Genomic DNA, 23,306 nt, shown 5'->3' on the forward strand with positions numbered 1-23,306 from the left:
CGTGCATGCGGGCACGTACCGCCGCGTCGCGTCGCGTCGCGTCGCGTTTCGTCGCGTCGCAAGTGTTGAAATTCGGACAATGGAAATGGCGAAATGAATTCTTATCTAATGATATAATATCAGTTTCACGCTTCGCTGTAATTTCGATTCCGACCAACGTTTCGGATAAACGCGCGCGCGCGCTAGTGTTTTCCGAGACCACCGGTATGTTCCGGACAGAGTGTCGGTCGGAAACCTTAGGAGAAGATTCGATTAATCATCTGCTAATTACAAAGAATAATCTCTCTTTCTCTCGGATAATGCGATCGTTTCAGGGGGAGCTATAATTTCTAAGACTTCTCTGAACGAAAAGGTTAAACGACACGACAGGCAACGAAGTAAAAGTATCACCTTGGAAATTGTTAAAGATAATACCTCGATTCGTACTCTGTAATTATATCGCACTCTTTTCATTTGAAGTTTTTTAGGACTGTGCATTAACTGTTTTACATCTCCGTTTCGCAAGAATTTAAATACAAATAATCGAATCCGTACCTTGTTGAATCTGCTATGGAATTTATTCAAAATACACGCTCTTGTCGATAGATAATTATGCAAACTTCCATTCTTGATGAATTAGTTTCTTAGAACCGTAATTTCGATAGTGAAACTATTAAGAATTACTATTAAATGACAAATATTTAAGAATTTACAAGTCAGCGGGCACAAACATTGAGCGTTTGTTCGTGTTTCCATTTTGTTAAATGATAATTATAATAATATACTATATATTATAATATATAATATATAATATATATATATATATAATATAATAATAATATAATATATATATATATATAATTTATATTATAATATATATTATAATAATATACTATAGTATATTATTATCATATATAATTAAAAATATAAAGTATTGATTTAAGCTTTTTACACTTCTACACTTGTATTAGGAAGATGTTTCTAAATATAAAGTTTCTATATATTAATATATAATATATATAATAATATGTATAATAATATATATATTAATTTTTTAAATATATTTAGTAGAATTGTTTCTTGTATCGTTGAATATATATACATTCCTGTGCAATAAATATTTCGCTTCGTTGAGTCGTTTCTTTTTCGAATATAAAATTGCAATTCCCATTAAAAGTTTCATATCGGAACGCCTTTCCTCTGTAGGACGATAACAAAGGAACTTTATCGGAACTGTTATCCAATTAAGCGAAAGACGCTTTCCCAGTCGATGTCATTTCGTTACGCAAACACTCACGCGCGTCTCTCGATTCCTTTTATTTCCCGCAGAGCAGAGGATATTGATGAACCTGTTAACCGAATGATTTTTCAAACGAAGCTCAGGACTTAAGGCAATCGTAAATACAAATTCAATCGACGATTCGACGAAAGGACTGCTGTAACAAACGTCGATACGTTACCAGATTATACCAATAGAGTTATCTAACGCGCAGAAAATGCACGGATAAAAAAAGGTAACATTTTGTAATGTTGCTCCAATTCAACTAAAGTTAACATTTTACAATGTTGTTCTAATTGAACCAGATCTGAATAATGCACTCACTTATTCTAGTTCTATTGTAACTTCGAAGTCGTGTACACGGATCTATCGTCGCGTTATCAATTGACTTTCGTCAAAAAGTAATTAATTACTAATTATTAAAATATTAATTCTTAAAAAGATACAATTAAATACACTTTAATAATTAATTTTTAATATAATATATATTATAAATTACATGTATAATAAATATACATATATTAAATTATTAATATTAATATACATATATAATAATAAAAATATAATATAATAATATTAATATTATATAATATAATATAAATATATTAATATTGATATACATATATAATAAATTACAATTAAATACAAATACAATTTATTACAATTAAATTGAATTCGTTTTTTATTTATATCGACAGGCTGAAAATCGCTGGTTTGCCATGAAATTTGGTCGTAGATTATAATTTGCTCGTAAAACGCATACATATTTCTTTGTCTCAACTTATTGAACAATCTCATTCGATTCGTCGAGAAATATTATAAATCGCAGCCGCCTTTATGAAACTCTTACAATTAGCCGGCGTTGCGTTAGCCGAGGCTCGTGTTTTGAAATAACCCCGTTGCAAATGCATCTTAAAAATCGCATCCATTGCGAAATGTTCCCGTTTCGTCGAGAAGTTTTTGTTCGGAAAGATAACGACGGATCAACGTGTAACTTCATCGCAGCAATAATTTTCACTTTCGAACGGCGCATTTTTAACCGCTTCTAATAGATTATCGGTGTTGTTACGATACCAAAGTCGTATTCTCTGTATGCAATTTATAACGTACACGCTCCCATCGAAATCGTGTTATCTTTTTTCCCAAAGATTATTAAGATTCTCGCAATCAAGATGTTACTTCGTTTTGTACACAGTTTCAATGCATCATTGATTCTTTTAATTTGCTAAACGAGAAGGCGATCGAACGAAAGCCTCTAACGAAATACATGGGAATAATAACAAAGCGAAATTGCGATTCAATTCGAATTTAAATTACAGTAGAAATTGCAATTTAAATTACAATTTAAATTACAATTTAATCGTAGAAAAGACCGTCGTCGGCCGTTCGTTCGCACAATGTTCGCGCGGACGTTCCAATTATCATTTTTAAGACGTTAATTTGTGCAAGCGATACGATCGCTTGGACAATCGAAATCATTAAGAAATTATGTAGGTATAGATAACGCGTATGCGGGTCACGGCGCGTGGTAGATTGCTATAGATGCGATTACTCTGCGCGTAGATTGTGAAAGCAGAAGCGCTTAAATAGGATAGAACTGCCCGTATTAGACCAACAAAGACCGCGAAAGATAATTCATCGGTCCGAAGACAATACTGCCCGGTCTACAGAGAGTAATTAGCGGCATTATTCTCCGACTTATATAGCAATACTCCATATAGTAATTCATTTCGAATGAGAGAACAGCATACCGGAGAACGCAGAACTATTTTACTCCGCGCACAAAATCATAAATAATCATTTTACTTTATCGAACGAAGTGGCTAAAACGTTTCCGTGCTTTGGAAATGCAGAGTTTCCTTTCCTCGATTCGAAAATCAAATGTTCGACGATTCTATCGATTGTTTATTGTTAGACCGTGGCAGAGAGATTAAGACAACTTGGCAACTTGTCTTGAAAATAATAAATATCTAATACGTTTAATATTCTAATAATCTAAATATATAATACTATGTTACTCTGATAATAGTAATAATACTGATATTCTAATAATAATACTAGTATTCTAATAATATTACTAATATTCTATAATAATAATATTAATATCCTAATAATAATACTAATAATACTGATATTCTAATAATAATACTAGTATTATAATAATATTACTAATATTCTAATAATAATATTAATATCCTAATAATAATACTAATAATACTGATATTCTAATAATAATACTAGTATTCTAATAGTATTACTAATATTCTAATAATAATATTAATACCCTAATAATAATACTAGTATTCTAATAATAATACTAATATCCTGATAATATTACTAATATTCTAATAGTAACAGTAATATCCTAACAATATTATTAACATTCTAATATAATACTAATATTCTAATAATCCATATAATAATCCCTATAATACGTCCCATAAACTTCTGCACAATTTTGATGTGCACGCCATAAATTCTGGACGCTCCAATCTTCCTTACAGCTTCTCGAATGACAATTTTATCATCGATACCGCGACGCTTCCGGTTTTACAAAGTGACGTAACTCGTTCGGTCGAAAGTTTATCGACGAGAACAAATTTATCACGCGGGAGATATCTCTCCGCGTTCGACCAGGGCGCTTCCGAAGATTTTCTCGCAGTCTCATCATAAATGATCTCCCTCTCTCTCTCTCTCTCTCTCTCTCTCTCTCTCTCTCTCTCTCTCTCTCTCTCTCTCTCTCTCTCTCTCTCTCTCGCACCGACCAAATCGAATCGATCGGACTGGATTTCTAAACCGATTTGGTTTCGGCGAATGACATAAGAAACCGGCGTGTATCAGCGGTTTTGCATTTTGTATCGCGAGGCGTCGGCGTTAGGATTACAAGACGATTACGAGCGGATACGTTGAAGCTACCGTTTTACTGCCATTAGACGTCTGCTTTGCACGTTCCTGGAAGCATAAACGGGACTGAGGTAGCTATTTTCGGATCATAAAAATATATCGAGTCTTAACGAACGTTATTTTATCGGGGGTGCCGAGAAAACGCTTCGATTTTTCTAATTACGGTGCACAGTTCTTCCTAATTGACGCTCGGATTGCGCACAAAATAATGCACAATTCGAGAAGAGGAAAGCTGTACAAGCTGAGCGACAATTGGAGAGAACTTACTGTGGTCCGAGCGCGAATTAGGGAGACATTTACTGCACAAGCTGAGCGACAATTGGAGAGAATTTACTGTGATCCGAGCGCGAATTGGGGAAACATTTACTGTACAAGCTGAGCGACAGATTGCATACGAAAATGAACAATTTGGGAAGAGGAGATACGATTATTCGATCCTTGCGCGATTAATTTTTATAGTCACGAATTGTCAACAATTATAAAAACAAGCCGCAAGGCTCGAACAATCGTATCTCCTCTTCCCAAATTGTCCATTTTCGTGCGCAATCTGAGCGTCAGTTAGAGAAACATTACCGTATATGCATTCGTCTACGTAACGATTTTCGCTCGCCTCACGATTCTCATTCATCGTTCGAACGTTCAATTACAGCGTGTTAAATAGAAAAAATAACCACGCCGCGTGTTCCAGGAAAAAGGAGCCGGCTCCGGTCTCGTGTTCCCGTTTTCGGCGCGTCACAATTTCCATCGCGCGCGATGCCGAGACGATCGTGGAAGAAGGGAGATCGAAAGGAGGATAGATCAGCTAGCGCGGGGTAGGAAAAAGCGAAAGTCATGTCAGACCAATCGCAGCCGAGGCAGACGCGAAGCATTGTGCGCATCTTTGCCCCAGATAATTAATATCCGTGCTCGAGAGCGTATTCTGCAGCGCATCGCCGCGTCCTCCTCGATTGCCACATTTTCCCGTCGAGCTAATTGATTAAAGGGATTATTATTACGAGCAGGATGCGCCTACGGCCGATTTCCTTCTCTTCTCGGCCGCTCTTTCGTGTCGTAATCGCTGATTTTTCAACCCTTCGGTCTCGACCCGCGTCGACGGCGAATTCTCCCTAATCGACGCTCGAACAGCGCACGAAAATCGACAATTTGGGGAGAGGGGATACGATCGTTCGAGCCTTGCAGTTCATTTTTATAGTTACCGATCGTCGACAACTACAAAATAAATATAAGTAATATTAAATAGTAAATATGAGTAATATGAAATAGTAAACATAAGTATAAATAATATTAAATAATAAATATAAGTAATATGAAATAGTAAATATAAATATAAATAATATTAAATAGTAAATATAAATCTAAATAATATTAAATAGTAAATATAAATATAAATAATATATTAAACAGTAAATCTAAATAATATTAAATAGTAAATCTAAATAATATTAAATAGTAAATCTAAATAATATTAAACAGTAAATCTAAATAATATTGAACAGTAAACACAAATAACATTAAACAGTAAATATAAAATAAAAATGATCGTACTCTCCCCGAATTGTCCATTTTCGTGTCCAAGCCGTGCGTCAATTAGGGAGAATTTACCGTACAAGAGTATCGATGCATCACTCTTCCAATTTGCACCGCCTAACCGTCCGAATAAATTTACACCGCGATGCAATCGGCCAGCGTAGTTCGTCACGTCGGCATATCGAGTAAGAGTCTTGAAACTTAGCAACGATCCACGGCGATCCACAACGATCCACACGGCAATCCGTCGTTTCGCTCGATTACACTGTCCTCTGCCTAGCTGGATCTGTTGTTCGATCAACGATAACGTCATTTTCGCGAACGGCTTCGCGTCCGTAGGCAGATCATGTCCTCGGTCTAGAAATCATCGCTCCTTGTCATCCGTGCTCGCTCCGTAGATCGCGCAACGGGTCGCAGGCGAAACGTGTTCCGTACAAGCGTTGCGCTCGTATTAGTCATAAAATCGTGTGGCCACTTCTTAACTCTAATTTGAGTTTAATAATTTCATTCGATGCGCAGCCGTCGAAATTACTGTTCTTTTTCCAACGCGAATTGTTTCACCCCTCGAGGGATCCGACCGCTTTGAAATTCTTGGAAAAATCGAGGTTAGAGAATATCGCCTAGTTTTAAGCATTTTTTTGAGTTTTTCTCACAAGCGATCGCGTTTGACAAAAATCTTAAGAAAAATCTTAAGAAAAGAGGACTTCGGAGCGACGACGTTTAAGATCTAAATAAACAGCATTCGAAAGAAAATTAACGCTGCTTTCTTTATGGTTCGTAGCATTGTAATGCAGGTCGTAAAAATTTGTACGAATGTTGTATTGAAACGTAAGTAATTTTTGGTCGCGTCAAAGTGATGTAAACCCTTAAGTGGCCAGCCGGTGACAGTGGCGGGCCAGCGAAGGTCTTCCGGCCCCTACCCTGTATATTAATTTTGGAACAATTGATATTTATTAAAAGGAGAGTTTTCTGTCACTTAAAAGTATTTATTTGGCAATAATCATTTCGAAATATTATTCTAATATTTCTGATATAAATATTATTATATTATATTATATTATATTATATTATATTATATTATATTATATTATATTATATTATATTATATTATATTATATTATATTATATTATATTATATTATATTATATTATATTATATTATATTATATTATATTATATTATATTATATTATATTATATTATATTATATTATATTATATTATATTATATTATATTATATCATATTATATTATATTATTATATTAGAAATATTATATATTATAATCTAATATAAATATTTTTCTAATATTAAAAGTAAAATCGTATAATATAATAATAATGATTCTAAAACATCATTCTAATATTTCTTCCGTTATTGCGATTACGGCTGCTTGAACTTCATGCTATGGCAACAACGTTGAACAACGGAAGAGATAACAATCTGTTAAAGAAAGGTACGTCGAGTACGACGGACATAGTAAGATTTCATAATTCATTTCAAGTCATTTTGCTCTAACAATGACTCATAGCGTAAGCGGACGAACTCTTTTATTTTCGTGATCTTTTTATGCACGTTCGACATCCCGGCAATGCAACATTGCCTATTATTACATAGACCAGATTTTTAAGAAAGGAATAAAATGGACTACAACACCTTTCGCGAGCGATCATCGGAATCTTTTTAGACGTAATTACGATTTCGTTCGAAAGTTTCGCTGATTCCTACGATCGTAAAATATTCGTTACCGATCGTCGAAAGTTCGACGATTATTACCTAACGCATAAATTCGCGAGAGTAACGATTACTTAATGTAATTTACAAGCAGATTAATGAGCTCGGAGCTTGCTCAGCCATTACATCTGGTATCGTACGATTGAAACTTCGATTAAAAATTAAAAAATTATCTTTAAATGCGATTGAGAGATCGCAGATCATAGATTATAGTTGGATTAAAATTTTGTATTAACATTATCTTGCGAAACCGTTGACTGCTTCCTCGACCGAAATTTCTGCAACGAATTCTAAGCAAACGTCGAAGACCTAAGTATATCATTTCGTCTTTTTTCCCAATCTTTTCCAAATTAACAACGCATTTTAATTGATTTGGTCGTTGGACAATTCGACCGACGCGTAAAATATTAATTGAACTCCGAAGAAGGAGTGGCGTTTCCGGGTTTACACAAATCGGTGACGTCGATGGTTTCTGAGACAAAGCACGCGTGAAAAACTAATTAATAATAGGAGTTCGTAAAAGCTATTGTTTCGTCAGTCGGCGGTAGAGATCTGCGTGTGCTGTACACGATTCAACCTTGCATACTATATTAACTGCGGACATACTGTGTATTTACATACCGGTGTCTATCGTTGAATTTTCGACGTTCAATTTCACTAATGAATTTCGCAATGTTACCACGCGGATAGCAAATTCTGCTCGCTTCCGACGATACATGTATCATCGAGGACTCTGGCTATAGTGAAATGAGCGCTGATTCTGAACCAACTATGTACTTTGGAAATGTCATAAGTCAAGTAAGTATAATAAAGCAAGTGCAATAAAGTATAATACGATAAGTACAATAACTATAATACTATAAGTATAATAAACAATAAGTCAGCCAATCTATGAAATAACATAAGTACACCGTATTCGATAAATAGATCATTCGATTTATAATGTTAATCTGAAGTAAATGAAAATAATTAAATAGCATCAATATTATAAAACAAGGTAATCAATTTAAGGAAAAACAAAAAATGAATAAAGCAAGTTTTCAAATCGTTTTGAGATTCATTTCGAACAAATAAATTCGCATCCTATTTTAAAGAGACAGATTATTATTTATAATATATGTTATAATATATATAATTTATTTCACTGATCTTCTGAACATTTTGGCACGCGCCGATCACATTTTAAGACATCGGCGAAGATTCTCGTAAATACAACTTAGGCCACTATGATCCTAACACATTTATAATTAACAAGAATCTCGAGTTTTCGTATGGAAGAGACGATTTTCCACGATTCCGGCAGAAACGTGGGAATGTGGCTCGCTGTGTTCGGTTCCATTCAACGATTCGATCCCGATGTTAGATAAAACATCGGATTTTCTGTGTGTATCTGCCGCGGATCGTTCCCCGGGATTTTATTTTTTTTCATCGTCCCGTATCAATATATACCACGAAATCCATCCCAATGCCTAGCACACTCTCACCGATTGCTGAAATAACGTTGCTAAATCGACGATTTATTATTGCCCCGTGTAGCAATAACGCGGCCAATACCAAGCTGCCACCGGTGTCGAGATGCACCCGGTATGACAACGTTGCGGTAATATGGATAGCTGGCCCAGATTCGAATGTGTTGATGAGAACCGTGTGTAAAATATTCTATCGCGTTTTTCTTGTCTTTCTTTTCTTTTTTTCTTCCAAGCTTCTTTTTGCCGCTTTGTCCAGCGACCGAAGCAAAATGTATTAGATTCGCGCGATGAGAGATTTTCAAAGGCGCGCGGCGGTAAAAAGTTCGTATCTCTTTTTTGCGGTGTGTTTATTTAATCAGAATGCGACCCATTTGCCGCGACACGCTATTCCCTAAAAGAGATTTTCAACGTGGAAAGGCCGTTTCGAGGAAGGCGCTGATCTTTCCGATGAACGAAGAAACTCGGCGAAAAAGCACAGAATTTTCGGAAAATTCTTTTCGCCAAAAAAAATATAATGCCGGCGATGTTACGCGACGAGAGAGCGTAAAAGCGAGGGGAGACGAGCACTTGCGCGTAATAGAAACGCGACGTCTCGTATGCGTCGACCTTATAAAAAAAAGACGAGACAAGGAGAGATCGCTTTGATTTTGTCATGTAAAAAAGGGAAGCGACAGAATTTCTGGCGATGCTATTTTTAGAAGTGCAGCCACCATTTTGGTAAGTCAATCGATACGGCGTTACACGCTGTCGACTGCTGGCGACGCGACAGTTTGTATTAACAAACGAATTGTTGACAAACCAATTGGACTACGTTCGCTAAATGTCGAAAATAGATATAGAGTAGATATTAAATTTGATCGGCTTAATTTTTAGTCTGAATTTTTCATTTAATTTGTCGAAAATTTTTATTTCACTGCTGGAACTAAAGAGAAAATTGAATGAGAAGCTAATTAATGTAGAAAATAATCTTATCTTAAAGGTAATAATATCAAGGAGTAACGTGCAATATTTATCTGCGAGAATGATCTAATGTAAATGCTACATTAATCAATGCTTCATTTTATTGTTCAGTTTATCGTATAGTTTATTTTTCAAGTTAAAATACACACTAAAATTTTTTATTATTAGATTTCTAAATTTCTTTTACAGCATACTATACTAATCTCCCGAGTTATAAGATTCTTGCACTTAATAAGAACAAAATACATAATTTTATTGCAAAATATTATTGTATAATATTATATTATTAATATATTTATTACTATTAATATATTATTATTAATATATTAATATTATTATATATTATTTGCTGAATAATTACACGGTTACTATAAATGATAGCTATACTTATATACTAGAATACGCTAAAAATAAGTCTCGAGTTAGAACCGTTCATTTAAATCGCGCTAAAAATTCGTCATAAAAATCAAAGCTTTTTTTTATTAAATTAAAGTTCGGCTATCGTTCTGTCGCGTGCGTGTCTCTTATTCGTGCAAGGCTGTTCGAAACAACCGAAATATAATCTTATATAACACCCGGTCGTATTAAATGAATTTCAAAGAGAGAACAAAATCGATTACGAATGCGAGCGCTGTCTTCTTTGATCGGTCAACGCGAACAAACTTTTAATACAGCTACATCCAGAGCGCAAGTTCTATGGCTGCTGAAAATTTTGGCTACGAATGAAATTCACGTTCACACACAAGACTTGAAAGCTTGAAACGTGACCGTTCGCCGAATCCTCGACGACATTGAACTTTCGACGTTCGTTGAAAAATTTGCAAACACGTTGAAATAAAATTGAAATTCCGCGATTGACGGTGATATCTTTGTATTCTAACGGGAAAGAAAACGAAACTGGTTCAATTAACATGAAATTGCAACTGTTCGAACTTAATTGCTTCGCTAACGAACTGGGCGATTTCGTTCTAACGAGAGAGAGAGAGAGAGAGAGAGAGAGCTTCAACGATTCGTCGTCCATTAAAATATTTAATTGCATCTTTAAATATCAAATTGAAATTACAAACCCCGGATCACGCCCAGAAATTACACGCTGGTTCCGTTATTACGTAATGCATAATATCGCTGACGAATAACCGGCAGTATGTTATTTATGCTTTTTGATATTCCTTTGCTCGCGTTTTGCAAAATATGAGTGTTAACTGAATTGTATTCAATTGGTACGGTATACTGAAAATTAGTGAATATAATATAATATAGTAATCTATAAATAATATAATAATATATAATATAATATAGTAATCTATAATATAACATAATGATATATAATATAATATAATAATAAAGTAATCTATAATATTATAACATAATAATATATAATATAATATAGTAATCTATAATATAACATAATAATATATAATATAATATAACGAACATTTTCTATTACAAATGAATAATATTGAATATAATCGCCTGCAAATTTCTAAGCTGAACCAGTTTCTCAGCGACAACGTGAACAGTAAGTTTCGTAATTTTTTATCAGGAACACAGAATTTGTTCGCCGAAACAGAACGCCGGAAAATCCGTGGAATTCTCATCGAAATCTTTTCTCGGTCGAAGATTTTCTTGTTCGTACAATGTACGAACGTTTCGTCGTAGAAAAAGCAACGCGCCGACCACGGTTGTCAAAGTAAAAGGGCACGCTTTGAAAAGTTCATTGTTCAACGGGATTGCGAAAGGGCGCGAACAAATAATCTACATAGATATTTTCTAAAATGACGAAACGTCGAATAACTCGTACGCCGTGGATATGCAAGCCCTCCGGGTGATTGTTACTATCATCATCATCCTCCTCCTCCTCGATCGCTCTTCCATCAGCTATGACATCAAGGCCGCGTCTGCCGCAATTTATCATAACAAGAACGTTAAGTTCGTGACGCTCTCGAGGTGGGGAAAAAATGCGAAAAAGGGACAGCAGGATGACAATGAAAAGACAAAGGAGAGACGGGTCTCCGAGACGTCGAAAAGAAACGTCGATGGTACACGCTCGTGACCGAACGAACGTCTACCCTTAATGCCGGCCGAGAGAGGCTGAATGATATTAATCGATCGGTTCATTAATTATATTCGATTGCGACTCTCAACGACGTCGACGGCTTTGTTCGTCCGAGCGGATTTTATTATTCGAGCGTAATCGCCCAGTCAACTTTTTAGCTGCAATTATTAGCCGTTAAAACTCTCGCGTTCGACTAAGATTGTTCTCAATTTAGCTTCTAATTGTTAGCTGTAAGCCCGTCGATTCGAAGCCGATCAATTCGAAATTAAAATTTCATTTTTGTGCCATACTCGATTTAAAATCGTTCGCCGCGTAACGCAAAAGAAGCAAATTAATTGAAATTTTATTATTATCTGGAGGATTTATGCGAGACATTTGTTCCAGGAACTGAATATAAAATGCGGATTTTTATGCAAAATAGAGAATTGTCCACATAGATTGCACGAAATAGAAACGGTGCAGCAAGCTCGCTTTTTCCTTAATTATTTAAACGGATCAAAAACGAAGCGTTAATATTTCTAAATTCTTCTATTATTTCTGCCGTTTTCAACGGCGACCATTTAATTTTCTCGTAAGCGCATCGAATCCGCGTTGCGATTCGAATGCGTCAAATCTCTACGTTGACCGATTTCACCGAGAAAGGATTTTTCGGTCGTCCCGTGATCATGAACGGAGTGAACCAAACTGAAGCAGAATTATCAACACTTTATTAGATTAAATTTTCCTGAACACCGCGATCTCCCGCGATCCGTGCTCCCCTCCTCGATCGCTCCCCTCCCGCCGTTTACCCCACGTTCACCAAGATGTCCTACCTGGTAGCATCCTCTTGTACTCCCGCGAAGACTTTCTCCGAAAGACGGCCAACTATATAAGCCAGATCTCCGATGTTTGAACCATGTTAGACGAAATCTTACGGATGCGTCGAGTAGGCTACGTGGCCTCCGCGACTCGATCTGAATCTCTGGTTTGTTTCTCGTCGCTTTATCGATCCCTATCGGAGACACGTGAACCGACCGAGAAAACGTCCGCCGGTGATTAAAAAACAAATAAAAAAAGGACAGTTCGTGCATGTGAATTGTCGTCCAGCTCTATCTTTGATACATCCACGATCGTCAGCCATGAGGCCCGCCAGCAGCTGGGCCTCTTTGGCAGCGACCGTACTCGCTACGGCCCTGCTCCTCCAGAACATCCAGGCTGAGGGTAAGAAATTCATTTCATCGGATAATTTATCGTTCTACACACACGCCGCGACGGTTTAATCGATCACGGTGTAATCGGTCGCGACGAGAGATCGTAAAAAGATCCGCGCGTACATTTTTTTACGCGTTTCTGTTTGCGAGATCAATTAATATTAATTCTCTCCGCGAGTCTTTTCTTCTTGTTTCTTTTTGCCGAAGAAAGTACTATCGTTTTACTTTCTCTATTTCTCACTTTCCGCGATACGGCCGCGACCGTGGTACGATTTAATCGGACACCGCGCTTCGTTCGAAGATGTTCGCATTCTTCCTGTATCGCGTCGAGCACGTGAGTCCGCGCGCGAAGCGGCAATTAAAATTAGAGAAGGGGAAGGATTTTTAGAAATCGTTTTGGGCGGGCGGAAACTGGAGAAAATGGAGCTCGAAAGAAGCTCTTTGCAACGGAAATATCACGTTTTCCTTGAATTGTTTATATCTTCCAATTTTTCCTCGCGCGTTCTTTCCTCCTTAATAATAATATATAACCGTAGAACCGTGGCGCTATTTTTCTAAATACAGTAATAATTATTCTAAAATGTTGGTAATACAAAAATCATCATATTTTCCTTAAATTGTTTATATCTTCCAATCTTTCCTCGCGCGTTCTTTCCTCCTTAATAATAATATATAACCGTAGAACCGGGACGCTATTTTTCTAAATATAGTAATAATTATTCTAAAATGTTGGTAATACAAAAATCATCACATTTTCCTTAAATTGTTTATATCTTCCAATCTTTCCTCGCGCGTTCTTTCCTCCTTCATAATAAAATATAACCGTAGAACCGGGACGCTATTTTTCCAAATATAGTAATAATAATTCTAAAATGTTGGTAATACAAAAATCATCACATTTTCCTTAAATTGTTTATATCTTCCAATCTTTCCTCGCGCCTTCTTTCCTGCTTAATAATAAAATATAACCGTAGAACCGTGGCGTTATTTTTCTAAATATAGTAATAATAATTCTAAAATGTCAATAACACAAAAATCTGACAAATTGGTATCACCGTCCAACGAAAAACCGCGAAACAATTGCGAATATTATGCGATTTTGATACTTTCTCTATCGTGAAATCAGTTTTCGAAAAGCGATAACCTTTTTCCAGGAGAAACAGGAAATTTGAATGTTAACCAGGAAACGTGAAGTGCGCGATTTATTTATTGCCGGAGCTCGTGCGGCGGAGTAATTTCGAATCCGCGCGCTCCGAGGGAAATCCATCGCGAACACATGGAATACAGCTTCCCGTAATTATTCGGTTAAATTAAAGTTGCGAAGTATATTCAGATTGCGTTGCAAACATCATTCGCACGTACGGCGAACGCGCGTGCGAGCGACAACTAATGACGGTAAAATGACGGAATAATAACCGGCACATAAACGGATATCTGACTCCTCTCTCGAGACAAGGTCGAAATCCGTGGAAAGTCGAAAGCTCCGCAAAACACAGTAGAAAGCTTGGCTAGATAATTCGGGGTAATACGCGGCTCCAATAAGAAGTTCTTTTTGCCGGCAAAACAATAAGTATTCGTTCGGCTGAACGCCGTAAACACGAAGTCTTTAACCTTCTTCGGTTTACCGAATAATCACGTCTAAAGATAGTGACGGATCGCTGACAAAAAGAACCGAGCGTCTCTTTAATTCGCGTCGACTGCGCTTTCAGCGGAGTAAAAGTCATCGAACATCTTGCAATAATTGCTGTATTTGCGATACATTTTTTACGAATTTTTCATTGCCAATCGAACGAATATTTCGGAATTGAAATATCGAGTTTCAATTTTTTGGACCGCCGCGATGCGTCGATTTTCGAGAAACCTATTAAAAATAAAAAAAGGAAAGTATCTTCTATTATTTTTGTATTTATAATTACACAGTTTCAGCTTGGCTCAGTCGTAGCAAATTAAATTGACGTCGCCGATCGGTTTGCATTTCCAAAGCGAGAGCACCCGCGACAGCGTACTCGATCTCGAGAAAAAAAGCTACTAAAACAAAACGTAGAAAGTCGAGATAAGCAATTCGGGGTAATACGTGGTCCCGATGTTTTGCGATAATGCGATGGTTAGCGAGACGTGATGGAACTATTGCCCGGCACTCTCACGGATTAAAACCAGGCAAAGGATAAACATTTCACGCGATCCCCACGCGATAAGTTTCTCTTTGGCGACGGACATCCGGCGGTGAATAAAAATTAGACACGAAATTGAAAAATCAGGACGCGATCGAAATATATAATCGCCTCTGTCGGTTTCAACGGGGCTCGAAACGAAATCTGGGATAATAAATAAAAGAACGCGGATCTAGCTAGCTGTCGACGATACAGTTGGAATATTAAAAGCACGATTATCGTGTTATAATTCCTTTCTTGTACGTAACAGTCTTTTTATCTCTCGTTTCATGTTGATTCGGAAATGAGTAAAAATGACCCAGTTCGAACATTCGTTGGATAAATTCGTTTGACGATGAAACGATACTTCGAAGCGCGTCTTGGAAAATTCGTACTAGTGGAATCGTTAATTGTAATTAATTATGCGATGAAATTTAACATAGTTGTCCATCTAAGTCCGATTAATACGGATTCCCAAAATTCGAATATTTCAGAATAATTGGTTGAATATAATATGAATTGAATCTAATTGAATCTAATTGAAATGTTGAATATAATTCAATCTAATTGGATTGTCGAATATAATTGAATATAATCGGATTGTTGAATATAATTGAATATAATTGGATTGATGAATATAATTGAACCTAATTGGATTGTTGAATATAATTGAATATAATTAGATTGTTGAATATAATTGAATATAATTAAATGTTGAATATAATTGAATATAACAGAATTATCGAATATAATTGAATATAATGGAATTATCGAACATAATTGAACATAATTAAATGTCGAACACAATTAAATTTGAATATAATTCAATTCCTACAAACAGTAATAAAGCAGTTTGAAAAAAGAAAAACGAACTTACTCGTCATAGTAAGCGGTTTCAAGGGACAATAGCTGGACAATTGTCTCCTAACCCGAAGCGAGAAGATCGTTCCTTGAGATACGAGCTAACAAGTAGGGGGACGCGACAATCTTGACGATCGCTTTTTTTTTACGGAACCGGGCTTAAATTGTAGGGACCGACGAGTGTAAACAATGTGTAATTAGCTGTGCCCAGCCAGCCATTTTCACGAAGAATCACTATAAACGTTAATATTTCAACATCGTCGAGGAAGCCTGTTCTGCTCGCAAATGAAAACTGACAATTAAGACAGCGGATTCGCGATGCGTTTATGAGAAAAATTGGCGGGCATAATTTCGAAGCAACGGGAAGACTAATTCTTTACCAATAAGGAACGATTGATTCGATAAGCAACGATAATGATTTACAAGCGAACAATCCTAATTTATTACAAAAATAGATTATAATATTTGAGCCACGAAAAGTTTCGCAATGCTTTCAGTTATCTTCGCTTTCGCGAAGAAGTTTTCGATAAATAATTCCTCGTCGATCCAATGAAATTCCGAACAGTGTTTATTTATAAATACGCTTGTTTCTCGATGAAAAATGTGGGTCAAACGGAGCAAGAAAATAATCTTCGAACGCGGTTTTCAATCGAAGAAACAACAAAGCTCGCCGCGCGCTTCCGAACAGATTGGAAAGCATCTCGGGAACAGAGCGCAACGAGCGCCTCGACGTATTCAAAGATGAAAAAGAAAGTGGAAAACACGTCATACAACCATAAGAACAATACTATAAAACGTCATCGGAGTGGCATTCTAATCACGATAATATTTTCGATATAACGACCGCGCGGTGACGAAACGTTCTCCGCAATTGCTATTTTGATACTCCGCACGTTCTCTCTTAAGAACCGACCGCATAATCACGTTGTAATTGTGTTTCTCGATGGAAATTGGTTACGATCTAGTTGCGATTTCACGGTGATACGGGCCGTGTTATGCAAAGTCTGTTAATTAGAGTACTATTCTTTCATCACCGGGCATCTTTCCAAATAAATTGAACGCGCGGCCGCGATTCTGTCGAAACTTCTTTTTAAATATCGTACAGAGAATCCACGGAACGCCACTAAAAATTACATTCGACGACGTTAAATTATAATAATAATATTAATATTATAATAATACATTGAAAACAGCGTTCACAAAAAATAATAATCGAAACGTTCGATCTGAAAAGGATTTCTTTACGTATTAATATTAAAATGTATAAATGTATAACTATAAATGCATAAATGCACACCGAATCCTGTTTTTGCACAACGGATTTCACGTTCAAGGAAAAAAAAAGGTACGCGCGGAAGCAGAATCGTACGTACATTCGAATTAATCAGCATCCAAGGTGCGATGGAACGTAAAATGCGCGAGTTTAAAATGATAAATTATAGCGAGACGTGGATATTTAATTAGGAACAGCTTCCTGAGAAAGTGCAAAGACCGGAGAACAATCCGGAGAAGACTCGTGGCAGTCGCGCACTTGATTAGAGACAATAGACCCGTGGCTCTGATTTCCGTGATTTCAAAGCTGTCTCGGCGGGAACGAGCGGAAACCATCGGGAGAACGCGGCGCGAAGTTATAAACTACTTTCGTATGAATAATTACGCGGCTTAATCACGCTCGAGTCTCTCTCGCTCCTGGAAAAGCAGCTGCGAGTACGCGAGTACGCGAGGATAGAACTGCTGGAGCACGGTCTTTTTTTCTAATGTACGCTCACCGACAAAAGTTACGAACGTTCGCAAAGATTTACCGTTTCTTTGCTGAACTTAGTTGCAACGAATCACTTTGCGGCGCTGCGTTTAGATAAATATCGCGATATCCTGCACGTGATGGAATTAATCCGGCGTGCTCGAGAGCATAGAAAATAAATTCTAATGTAACGTGTGAAACAAACGCGATCTTGAGATCGCTCGAAATTATGCGAACGTCTTAATTTGCAATAACGTCTAAGAACTCGAGGATCGAGCTTAAGCGGCTAAATCTGGTCGAGATAGTCGTCTTAAGTAGCAGGATATAATTCAACGACGTCCATAAGTAGAAAATGTTAACGTTTAATATTAATATTATGCTGCGTCTTATCTATTTTCTAAAGTTGACACACATTTTTCACTGAAATATCTTCGACTATTATATTATAGTATGAATATTTTTAAACGAAAAACGAAATGCAATTAGACCTTATAAATTTATACATTCTCCGATCCGCAGTCCAATAACCGTTGCAGGAAAAGTTGAAGAGTCCAGCGAAGAGAAATGATATTAAACTTAGAAACTAATTTCGGATTAAAATCTTCGGTGTCTTTTGGCCGCCTCGGCAAAGCTAGCGTTACGTTTTAATATCGATAGCATTACATTTTGATATTAATTTTAATATTATAATACAAACATAATATTAATTATAGTATTAATCAATTCTCTCGACATCCTCGGTGTATTGATAATATACGGTATATTAATATAAATAATAATATAAATATACTATAATATAATATATACATAATATATATATAAATATAATATAACCATAATATTAACAACAATATCAATAAATTCTCTCGACATTCTCGGTATATTAATATAAATAATAATATAAATATAGTATAACATAATATATACATAATATATATAAATATAATATAACCATAATATTAACAACAATATCAACAAATTCTCTCGACATCCTCGGTACATTAATATCGCCATAAATTAGTTACAAATTAAAAGTACGACTTACACTTCACAGATGACCAACAACCCCTCGACTTCCAACCCCTCCGGTAAAAATACAATTCGCTTAACAAGCACTTTATTTTCCAGCGCCAGTTTCGGGCAGCTACTTACCTCCGTCGACCAGCTATGGAACGCCAAACTTAGGCGGAGGAAGCTTCGGCGGAGGCGGCGGCGGTGGTCCGTCTTCCACTTATGGTGCCCCGTCCGGCGGCGGTGGTGGCGGCGGTGGTCGTCCGTCGTCGACCTACGGAGCACCTAGCGGCGGCGGGGGTGGTGGTTACAATGGCGGAGGCGGTGGCGGCGGAGGACCGTCGTCCACGTACGGTGCCCCAGGATTCGGCGGAGGTAACGGGGGAGGAATATCCTCCAGCTACGGTGCGCCCGGATTCGGTGGTGGCGGTGGAGGAGCACCGTCCTCTACTTACGGTGCCCCAGGCGGCGGTGGCGGCGGCGGCGGCGGAAGGCCGTCCTCGAGCTATGGGGCTCCCTCGGGAGGCGGAAGACCGTCGTCGAGTTACGGTGCGCCTGGATTCGGAGGCGGAAACGGGGGCGGAAGGCCGTCCAGCAGCTACGGGGCTCCTTCATCCGGCGGCGGAAACGGCGGTTACTCGGCACCGTCCGGTTCTTACGGTGCCCCATCCCGTGGAAACGGCGGCGGAAGACCGTCCTCGTCGTATGGAGCTCCCAGTGGAGGTGGTGTGTCAACTAGCTATGGGGCGCCTACTGGAGGCGGTGGAGGATTTGGGAGACCCTCGTCGTCTTACGGTACACCTAGCACCGGTGGTGGCAGTTTCGGAGGGTAAAATTCACGATATTATTTACTTTTGTTGCTCTTCAAATCACGCCGGAACTCCACGTGTCTGAAAGAGAACCCCCCCTGTCTCGGATTCTACGGGGACACGCGCGACGTCCTTTCTACCCCGTTCTCGGAACCACTGGAAATTTCGATAGCAGAATATTTCGCTCCTCGAAATATTCGTTAAATCGCGCGGAATCTGTGCGAACAATTATCGCCAGGTTTATTATTATATCCGATCGTCGAGTTTTAACTCTTTGGGCTCGAAGCTATTTTCTGACAATAAATAGAAATTATGGTGGAACCTTGATCGTTCGCGTCGCTAACGAACAACGACTCGTTAATTGTTCAAATTCGTTTCACATATGGGCGACGATTCGATGTAAAACGATGCGCAACAATTTGATCGAACAGAAAAATTAATTAGGCAAGTTTCATTAGTACTCGGATAGTCGACTCTCTCGGGCTGGTGCGGATAATCGAGGTTCTATTATAGTTGAAACGAAGGTATTCGCGCGAACGTTGTATTTAATGAAACTATCGTTTATTTTTCTTTGTAATTGTGGTTCACGGTCGACGAATCGTTCAGGTTCCATAAGTTACCGCAGAATTTTGCTAAGCATATTGCAGCACCGTGAAATCCTTTAAACCGTTTCATCCGTGGAATATTTCCAAATTGGTCGTGTCACCGGGAGCATTCGAATTTCGAAACTTTCAGACACATGGAGTACTGTTCCATTGTACTCGAGAAACTTGGATCGCACAGGACGGATAAATTGAAACGTCTGTGAAACGGGAATCATGAAACTGATCCACCTTTAGTTACTTGCCACTCTTAGTCAAGCATCCCACAAGTCGAGTGGCAAGAATCTTTCGGGCACTTAACACAATATCTCTTCATTGCTACAAATCAAAAGGAACACAAACAAAAACACGTGTACACAGGGTATGCTCGAATACTTTCAATTATTAATTTACTGTACCTTCGATCATTAATTTCGATACCTTCAATTATTAATTGATATACCTTCGATCATTAATTTCGATATCTATTATTAACTGCTATACCTTCAATTATTAATTACTATAGCTTCAATAATTAATTTCGACGCGTTCCAATCGTGAGCTACAACGCTCGCAATCGTCGGTTATAGTACTTTCAATTTCAATCGCGATAACTATCGATTATTCCCGAAACTCGTGCTATTAAATAATCTCTCTGTCACCCAGCTGATTTACAGAGTGTCCCAAAAACGTCTCGCAATCCGGAAAAGGGTTCCTAAGGTCAATACAAGTAACTTTTTCCTCAGCGAAAATGCGATCCGCGACTTCGTTTACGAGTTATTAGCGAAAAACACGGACCAATGAGAGGCGAGCTCGGCCGGTGCGAGGCGGAGCACCGCTCCCAGTTCCGCCGATTGGCTCGGCCGCCTCGCGTCTTGCGCCGAGCTCTCATTGGTCACCATTTTTCGCCGATAACTCGTAAACGAAGTCGCGGATCGCATTTTCGCTAAGGATAAAGTTACTTCGAATCACCCCGGGAACCTCTTCATTCGATCGCGAGACAATCCAGGTCACCTAGTGTATAAATCGTTCTAATTCGAAAGGGTTATATTCCGAAGATCCTCGAACAGGCCCATGTGTACACGGAACTCGCACAATCTCCTTGCTGTCCGAACTATAGCGTCCGACTAAAACGGCAAGAATCTATCGAGCACTTAACACGATCTTCAAAACCCGCGACAGAAGCGTTCCGGAAACAGTGTAAAATATTTAACGTAGCCGAATAATTCTATCGAGGACCTGTCTCATAATCTATCGATCCGGAAGATGCTGCGAAATTCACGATGTTTGTTGCGACCGTAGCTCCGGCGGTTATTCCGGAGGCGGCGGTGGTAACGGCGGCTATTCCGGCGGCGGCGGCGGCTACTCTGGCGGCGGAGGAGGCGGCTATTCCGGCGGAGGCGGCGGCTATTCCGGTGGAGGTGGCTACTCTGGAGGTGGAAACGGCGGCGGGGGCGGGGGATACTCCGGCGGCGGTGGTTACTCGGGTGGCGGTGGCAGTGGAGGTTACTCGGGCGGAGGTAATGGAGGCTACTCTGGAAGCGGCGGAGGTGGCTATTCTGGAGGCGGCGGAGGCGGCTACTCTGGAGGAGGCGGCGGTGGCTACTCTGGAGGCGGCGGAGGTGGTTACTCCGGTGGTGGAGGTAGTGGAGGTGGTCAAGGCTACGCCAGCAACGGGGGCTACCAATACTAAATACAAAATATCGCGCGCGGTGACCTTCGACCTTCTTTCACCCTGGGGCAAGGACAACCTGGCGGGCTGGAGATCGCGGAACTACAGTGCCGTCGGCGACGGTACCGGCTGCTGCGGGTCGACGGGACCCGATGGAGGAAGGGTGAACGAAGAATCGAAGATCGTTCTCGCGGAATTGGGATCATTCAAGCATCGATTCGAATTCAAAGTTTAAAAGATCGCCGGACGAGTTTGACCAGAGACGCGTTCCCGCGAACGGCCGGCAGAGGAAAGACAAACGAAAGAAAGACGATTATATAGTACAGGAGGAGCGACGAGCAGCGATCTTTTCGCGACCTGGTCCCGGGAACGCGTCCGTCGGAAGTTCTATTCATCGAGGGGAACAAATTTTCACGGAAGAGGGCTGCTGAAAGGAGATCACGAAAGCGCGGAGACGAAAGAGGAGGGCTGGCATGGAAAAAGAGTTCATTCCTCATTCAGAGCCTGTAATTTATTTATTTTGTAAAAATGCTTTTTGTACTAATAAAACTGCTACGCTGGAAAAAAAGAGAAAGAGATAACGAAACCCGCGTCGAAGACGCGAAACTCGCTCGAACCTGACACCCACCCTCCACCCTCTTCGCGCGCGTACACACGTCTTCCGTTTCCGTTTCATTTTTGAGCGGGTTATTTTTGTTGTAATTCGACCGTGAGAAACACGCGACCCCGGCGTATTTTGTCGCGCATTTTTCTCGAAGATATAGGGTGAACGCCGATCGACGTCGGAGACAAAATAATCGGCGCGACTTCGGGGGAGCATTGCGTGACGGGTCTTTCGACAGTTACGGTATGCGCAAAACATACAATGTGAAACTTCTTCGCGGGTACTAATTTAGAATTGTCGTGTATAAGTAAGACGGTGGCGGCTGGGAGTAAGGTTAGTTGGACAACGTCGGCAGCCGGTCGATTTATTGATTCTCCCAACTCGTACACCGGGAAGGTATGAATAAGTAAGAGCTTTTTCTATTTCCGTTGTAAGCCTAACTAAAAAACGTATATTGACGAGGACCTTACGTCGATATCCCCCTCGAGCAGGAAATCGTGTATTCTGACCTATTCGCTGATTTCACATCCGAACGATTTGCCGTCGAAAATACTTCTCCCTTTTTCTTCTCTCCCTCTGCCCCGCCCCCCGATCAGAGAGACAATATCACAGTGAACTTCTATAAAAATAGTAACGATTATCTTCTCTGACCATCTTCTCCTAATAGTAATATCTCTTCTATGAGATGGTAATTAATTTTGTTTCCAATGGATTCATCCTATATATAAAGTGATAAAATAAAAATAACTATTTAAATAAATGCATATAAGTGAGAAACTGCAA

The 23,306-nt window shown here is 38.8% G+C and overlaps 1 protein-coding gene across 1 annotated transcript; it reads left to right on the forward strand.

The window, feature by feature from the left end:
- The first annotated feature begins 12,730 nt into the window (after nucleotides 1-12,730).
- Nucleotides 12,731-22,082, forward strand: LOC117229813 (uncharacterized). Its single transcript, XM_033486629.2, has 3 exons — nucleotides 12,731-13,104; nucleotides 18,975-19,686; nucleotides 21,550-22,082. Exons 1-3 carry the CDS (start codon nucleotides 13,023-13,025, stop codon nucleotides 21,938-21,940), a joined length of 1,185 nt encoding a protein of 394 aa, XP_033342520.1. The 5' UTR covers nucleotides 12,731-13,022; the 3' UTR covers nucleotides 21,941-22,082.
- Nucleotides 22,083-23,306: the final 1,224 nt, after the last annotated feature.

The sequence above is a fragment of the Megalopta genalis genome, chromosome 2 (genome assembly GCF_051020955.1).
Source record: "Megalopta genalis isolate 19385.01 chromosome 2, iyMegGena1_principal, whole genome shotgun sequence".
In the NCBI taxonomy this organism is placed as follows: Eukaryota; Metazoa; Arthropoda; class Insecta; order Hymenoptera; family Halictidae; genus Megalopta; species Megalopta genalis.